The 7,460-nt window shown below is 42.6% G+C and overlaps 1 protein-coding gene across 1 annotated transcript; it reads right to left on the bottom strand.

The window, feature by feature from the left end:
- Positions 1-318: 318 nt before the first annotated feature.
- On the bottom strand, positions 319-6,582 carry LOC126483976 (peroxiredoxin-6-like). Its single transcript, XM_050107276.1, has 4 exons — positions 6,446-6,582; positions 1,092-1,248; positions 762-979; positions 319-634 (listed from the first exon to the last, which is right to left on the bottom strand). Exons 1-4 carry the CDS (start codon positions 6,526-6,528, stop codon positions 430-432), a joined length of 663 nt encoding a protein of 220 aa, XP_049963233.1. The 5' UTR covers positions 6,529-6,582; the 3' UTR covers positions 319-429.
- Positions 6,583-7,460: the final 878 nt, after the last annotated feature.

Below are 7,460 nucleotides of genomic sequence, written 5' to 3'. Positions count from 1 at the left end.
ATTCAACTCTGTACTGTCTTATGACCCTAGAAGGTGACATGATTTTTTAGTCACTTGGGGCAGGAAAGGGTTAATGGCGATTGTTGACGCCTGGCGCTCACAGATACTACCCTGTAGGCTTATGACACTTTCAGCAACGATCTATCGAAAATGGTTGAGAGGCGAATTGTACTAGAGCAGTATTTATTAGATGTGTGTGTCCCCAACAGTTGCACTAACAATGAGCATAATCGGTGACCACTGGGTATAATGCCTCCCTTGTGAGTTTATAAGTATTAATCAAGGGTAACCAACACAAAAATAAAGAAAAACACAATTAAAAGAAAAACTATTTGTAGTACTTTTATTAAAGATGTATTTTTAAAACAAATACATTTGGTACACAAACAACAGTAATACGAGTATTACGACTTGTACAACTGGGTTGTCTCAGTAGTCGGTGGTGGTGCGCACGTAGTTGTTGCCGGAGGGCATGGAGACGCGCTCGACGCCGCCAGGGAAGAGTTTGGGCAGGTCTTGGTCGGGCACGTGCGGCAGGATCATCACCTTGGTGCCGGGCGTCCAGTTGGCGGGAGTGGCCACCACCTTCAGCCGGTCCGTCAGCTGCAGGGAGTCGATCACGCGCAGCAGCTCACTGCAACACCAGCAGACACGCGTCTCATCAACCATGCACAGAGTGCAGTGTGCATGTGTGTGTGTGTGTGTGTGTGTGTGTGTGTGTGTGTGTGTGTGTGTGTGGAGGGTGTGGCAGCGGTACTCACTCGACGTTCCGGCCGCAGGACGCGGGGTACACCATGGACAGGCGAAGTCGGTTGTCCGGTCCGATGACGTACATGGCCCTCACCGTCATCGCCTTCTCCACGTTGTCCTTGTCGCGCTCGTCGATCATGTCCAGCTTGACGGCCAGCTCGCGCGTCTCGTCGGAGACGATGGGGTACGGGAAGTCCCCCGGAATGTCCTTGCAGTACGACTTGATGTCCTGTGGACAACACAGGGGTGATATTCTTGAGCTCTGGTGTAAAATGTAAGTATTATGGAGCTTATTTATCTTACGATACACTCAAAAATAGTCATTAGTGTGGAAAACTCACATTGACCCAGTCGACGTGGTCCTTGAGCTTGTCGCAGGAGAGCGCCAGCAGCTTGACTCCTCGCTTCTGGAACTCTGGGTTGTGGACGGCGATGCGTCCCAGCTCTGTGGTACACACTGGCGTGAAGTCAGCCGGGTGCGAAAACAAAACACACCACCTGAGAAACAAAGATATTGATTATAGATGAGCGCCTCATTTCTTTAAATCATCTAAATTTTAGAGGATTATCTTTTCACATTTATAGTGTGCTTTCAGGTGTTCGGCAGGGTTGTAGGTTCCATTTTTGTGTACAATATTTCAAAGACTGACCCACTCGTCTTCTTCAGGCTCTGCAGCTTGAAAGGTGATCATGTCATTTTGATTTTTGTATGTCATCGATATGCACGTCAGAGAGAGAGCAAGTTATGTTACCGTTAAACCATCTTTGTTCTTGTCGTGGCACAGTCTTTGCTGCTCCACTGTCTGACACATTCTTAGTTGAAGTGCGGTAGGTGATGGACGTATTTAGTAGTGCTGTTTGTACTTGTGATTGTATCTGTCAGATGAAGAAAGGACAGTAAGTATGAATATGATGTACACATTGAAAGGTGAAAAGAATATATATTCTGAATAAAGTCATTATTTTTAAGAGAAGAAGTTTGAGGTAAGACTACACCATTGCGCAGCTAGGAATGATTACTCTCAGATAGTTAAGTTGCTCGCAGCTGAGAGAATGACCACCCCACTTCCCTAAATCATGGATTAACATATTAATTGATTAAGTTGTTTCATTTTTATAGAAATTCTCTGTTAACTTCGTACCTTTTCCGAATCATTGTTCACTTTGTTAAGCATTCTGTTGCTCAGACCATTACGTGTAAACATCACATGAAGTTTTACTCTGTCATTTTGAATATATATAATTCATTCTAAAATCGTTGTCTTGGAATGTCATTTCATAGGAACAGATATTCTGTCCATCCCACTGTTTATCATTACGCATTACCACTTGCAACAGTTTGAATATGTATTTGGAAATAGAAATCTAGCTCAGCCGCTGCCTGCTTGCTGTTTGCTGTTGTCCTTTCGAGAAATCAGGAACAATATTTTCAAGACGCGAGGTAAGTGGAAATTTTGATCAGGGCCAGATAATTCTTTTACTTCAGTTGGATTCAGTTTAGTTACAGTTCAGTTCATATTAGGTTCTGTTTAAGTCGAATAACAGTTTGTGGATACTTAACTTTGGTAATACGTAGACTTTTATAGAGTGGTAGGTAAAGTTGGGGTAAATTTCAGGCAGAAACAAACATAGTGAGGAGGGTACAAGCTTTGTGGTTGTGTATACTCGCTTATTAGACTCCAGTCAGTCCAGGCCGTGCATACACATAACAACAAAGCTGACAGCACATGGAGAGGACGATTGGTTGCGCTGTCAAAATATTGTGAATAAACATGGAAACAGCAGTTAAATGAACACCTAAAAGAAAACGGTATTAATCAATTAAGAAAGGAACCTAAGAGCACATCTGTTTATAAACGTCAGTCAAATGAATACCGAACACCCGCCACAACGAGATAATGGAATGCTTCCATTCCAAAGTAACCACCACATGTGTTAAAATATTTATCCCACACTGTCCATCAGATGAAGGCTACGCTCCAGCGATTTGGTTGGAAAACACTGCAACATCCTGCGTACAGCCCGAATTTTTCACTGCGTGATTTTCCCATCTTTGGTGACCTAAAGAAATATATGCGTGGACGATGGTTTCAGTCAGATGAGGAAATGCAAGAGTGGGTGCAGTTGTGGATCCGCCAGCGGCCGACTGCGTTCTTGTCTCCCATGGGGATAAATGTCATGACGTGTATGGTGACTACTTTTGAATGGAACCATCCCATTGTCCCGTTCTGACGGGTGTTCAGTTTTCCTTTGACTGTCCCTCATACATACTGTGTGTTGCAACAGCTACTCAATTAAGGAAAGGAACAGGTGATGTATAACAGTTTGTCCAACTACAGCTCATTAGATAGAGAAATTCAACTGGGTGAAAAATGTGGTTATAGCAACGTACTTGTGGTGGGATTAGAGAGGGACTGTGAAATCTGTTTGAGGTTGACCTGACGTTGCTTGGTACCCAATACTCCGGATTTCAGTGTTTTATCACTGCACCACCTAGCCCAGATAACGTTTCATGTGATCTTTTTGTTTTCAAGGAAGCTGTTATACAATTTCATGGGGTTGCTGTTAACCTTTTGTTAATTTTCTTTTTTTTTTTTTAGCCTCTGGTCAGAGAACTGCAAAAGTGATAATTTTCATATCATGTTTGCTGTGAACAACATCACGCATTTATCAGTGGGTTATTTGTGCTGTGTGTCAATTAGAAGTTGTAAGTAGGAGAAAAAATCCTTTTCTCCCATTGGGATATAATATCTAATTAACAAGAAATGGCTCTGAGCAGTATGGGACCTAACTTCTGAGGTCATCAGTCCCCTAGAACTTAGAACTACTTAAACCTAACTAACCTAAGGACATCACACACATCCATGCCCGAGGCAAGATTCGAACCTGCGACCGTAGCGGTCGCGCGGTTCCAGACTGAAGCGCCTAGAACCGCTCGACCACTCCGGCCGGCATCTAATTAACACTTTGCACCAAATGGTTCAAATGGCTATGAGCACTATGGGACCTAACTTCTGACGTCATCAGTCCCCTAGAACTTAAAACTACTTAAACCTAACTAACTTAAGGACATCACACACATCCATGCCCGAGGCAGGATTCGAACCTGCGACCGTAGCGGTCGCGCCGTACTTTGCAGCATAACGCCAGTTTCCCTCCTTCTGTATTGCTGGTGTTAATTTCTCTGACTAACTCCATCCCATTCGAACAAGCTCCGGAAGACGCAACTGTACCGACCGACCGCTGTGTCGTCCTCAGACGATAGGCGTCACTGGATGCGGGTAAGGAGGGTCATGTGGTCACCACACTGCTCTCCCCTCCGATGTCAGTTTTCGTGACCGGTACTGCTACTTCTCAGTCAAGCTGCTCCTCAATTTACCCCAAAAAAGCTAAAAGCACCCCGAATTTGTGTGATTGACTTAATCAAATTAAGGCTCACAGCAATGTGGGCGCAGCATCAATGGAAATGGAAATGCCGTGTGGCTAGGGCCTCCCGTTGGGTAGACCGTTCGCCTGGTGCAAGTCTTTCGAGTTGACGTCACTTCGGCGACTTGCGTGTCTCTAATGTAAACGAATATTACTTAATTCCGCTAATAATTCTTTTTTAAAATATCAGATAAGGAAAAAGGGAACAACAGACTTAATTAAACTCTTTTTAGGGTTAGTTGATAAAAAGTGTGACGTGAAAGAAAGAAAATGCGCTCTAATGCATACAGCCTCTTTTTTTTTTTTTTACGGCAGGGGGTCAACCGTCAAGTGTGAAGGAGCTAATATTAATATTATTACAAAAAGAAGTAGCTGAAATCCTCTACTTTTGGCTTTATAATTTAGATACTGAATCAAATTAAAGCTGGATAATGTGTTTAGAATCCTTAGAAAAATAGTCATATACTTTAGGAAGTCACGTACAACATGTGCAGGAACCAAGATGGAACGATGAGAAAGGAAAAACAAGAGAGAATTGCTCGGCTAAAAAGGTCGTAACCTTTCTTCTCTACTGTACAGCCATTATATCGGAGAGCCAATGAATGAAATCAAATAAAGGTTGAGGTAGAATTACAGTGTCTGTTGATCGTAAAGATCAGTCTATTGAGCGCAGAAGGCTGGTAGTGAAAAGAATAAAAGACTATAGCATTAAGCGTTAGTAGAAACGCGATTAGCGACAGAAGTAACCTTGGGGACCACGTAGTAGATGAAGTAAAGGAATTCCGCCACGTCCAAAGCAAAGTAACGCCTAATGAGTAAGCAAGAAGCACAGCAGCATAGGAAAAGCGGTCTGCTAGTATAAAACACACGCTTTAAATTGAGACAAGCGTTTCTGACAGCATATTAACTATGACAAAAGACAAAAAGCCGAATTTCTGTCACTACGCACTAAGCGAAGTAGAACTGACATTTACAGTTTTTGTCATTTGTAAGTGAAATCAAGCATTGATTTTAAGAATTGAACGACATCTTTCAATAGTATTACATACGTAGCGGTACAGTTAAGCCAATTTCTGCGAAATTCCCAACACTAATGCGACGGTTACCTTTGTTACATTTCGCCAGTTGAAGGAGTAGCGAACAGTTTGGATCATTATACTGACAGTTCTTTCTTCTTACAGAGGACAAAGTTACTTTTCTTGACTGAATTCTTGTTTTCCTTCCACTGCGAGGCTTTTAGTTCGCCGCTTCCACAGAAGCAGAAAACGAAATATCAGTTTGGCGGGAAACACTTAATTTTCTGGTACTTCCTCAGCACTAATTGTGAAATGTTTAATCATGCGTTTATAAAACATGAGGTACATTTCTATCGATAATGTCTGCTTTTTACACTAAATAAGCGTTTATGTTTTGTGACCTCTGCTCATTCCAGTGAAGGTACCGAAGCAACATTAATGTCAGCATAATAGAATATTAGAAAACGTTGGTTGTAGAGAAAACATCCGCAGTGAATTATGTATTAACGTTTTGCTGTCTCAAAGCTTGCGCAGTTCATCAACATTTACTCCTGAGAACCAATGCATTTTTATGAGAGAGTTATGTAATGACCATTATCATTCAGTTCATATTCAGTCACAATTGAAAAATCTCAAATAGAAGGCCATTCACATCCTCTTGGTAACGATATCATTTCTTATCTTCAGCCGGTAAATTCACTTACTTAATCTCGAGAAATGAGTTCGCAACTTTTTCTTGTATTTTCGAAACAGCTCTACCTGTGGAACGATATATTAGTTACTTTCACGTCATATCTCTCGATGCAACCAAATTCCGCACTAGATTTCACCAATTTAATAAAGAAATCTTTACTGAAAATACTACACTTCAAAGATAAATGGATCAGTATTCCGGAAGTCGTCTGCAAACGGATGCTGCCGCTAGTCAGCTGATCGAATCGTTGGTTTCAATATGATGATGTCATGCGCCGTCTATATCATCCGTTGTCTGAGAATCAGAAGGGACAGGATGGTAGGACATGTGTTACGACATCAGGAAATAACTTCTATGAAAGTAGAAGGAGCCATGTAGGACAAAAACAGCAGGGGAAGATAGAGGTTGGAACATTTACAACAAATAAGTGAGGATGTTCGGTGTAACTGTCTCTCTCAGGCGAAGAGACTGGGACAAGAGATGCATGTCAAACTGCATCAAACTATTGGCAAGATTGATCAAAAACGAAAAATGTGGTCAGTAATAGTATCAGACTTACGAGTTGCCTTTCCACTTGTAGAAGTCCAGTGGACCCTGCGTGGATGGCGCCGTGAAGTTGGGTACAATGCTCTCGAGCTTCATGCTGCTGCCTGTGGGTCTCTGTACCAAGTAGCGGCTGACTGAGGACTGACTAGCGAGCCGCGCCGCGGAAGCTTATATTTGCCGCGCTGCATGCTCCGTCAGCCAGCGGTTTATCGGGCACGTGACTACAAGCCGGCTCAGCTGCCAGAGCGAAAAAAAAAAAAACACTTCGTCACTCGCGCTCGGCTGCGCAAAAACAGGTATCGCGGAACGCCCGTCACAGAAACTGTGGTAGTCATCTCTGGCTGCGCAGGAAGCTTCTGTCATTCATTTTGAGTTTAGAACTTTTTGTTCGTGTTTGGTTTCAAATAAATACTTGTTAGTTACCGCCATGAGCAGATACGATTTTCTTCTTCTCCACCCATGCATGTTTCGGCGAAGATTTATCAATGTCAGTGCGTTCATTTTATTTTCAATCGAATTCGAGACAGTAATTTTTATGACAATATGTACGGTTTCTGGATGTTCATTATTATATTCGCAGTTCATATTTAACAAAATATACTGAAAAGCCAGCTGTCCATAAATCCGTAAGACTACGAGGGGGTGGAGATCTCTTCTGAACAGCACGTTGAAAAGCATCCCAGATATGCTCAATAATGTTCATCTCTGAGGAGTTCGATGGCCAGCGGAAGTGTTTAAACTCAGAACAGGATTCCTGGAGCCACTCTGTAGCAATTCTGGACGTGTGGGGTGTCGCATTGTCCTGCTGGAATTGTCCAAATCCGACATAATGCACAATTGACAGGTGATCAGACAGGATGCTTATGTATGTCTGTCACCTGTCAGATTCGTATCTAGACGTATCAGGGGTCCCATATCACTCCAACTGCACACGCCCTACACCAAAAAATGATTCAAATGGCTCTGAGCACTACGTGACTTAACTTCTGAGGTCATCACTCCCCTAGAACTTAGAACTACTTAAACCT

This window comes from Schistocerca serialis, chromosome 6 (assembly GCF_023864345.2).
Source record: "Schistocerca serialis cubense isolate TAMUIC-IGC-003099 chromosome 6, iqSchSeri2.2, whole genome shotgun sequence".
In the NCBI taxonomy this organism is placed as follows: Eukaryota; Metazoa; Arthropoda; class Insecta; order Orthoptera; family Acrididae; genus Schistocerca; species Schistocerca serialis.
This window is presented reverse-complemented; position numbering and strand designations above follow the sequence as displayed.

Excerpts from the sequence above, each read along its gene's own strand:
- LOC126483976 (XM_050107276.1), bottom strand. The coding sequence starts at position 6,528 with ATGAAGCTCGAGAGCATTGTACCCAACTTCACGGCGCCATCCACGCAG. Across the intron at positions 1,249-6,445 it reads TACAAGTGGAAAGGCAACTC|GTGGTGTGTTTTGTTTTCGC; the intron begins GTAAGTCTGATA and ends TTTGTTTCTCAG. Across the intron at positions 980-1,091 it reads ACCACGTCGACTGGGTCAAT|GACATCAAGTCGTACTGCAA; the intron begins GTGAGTTTTCCA and ends TGTTGTCCACAG.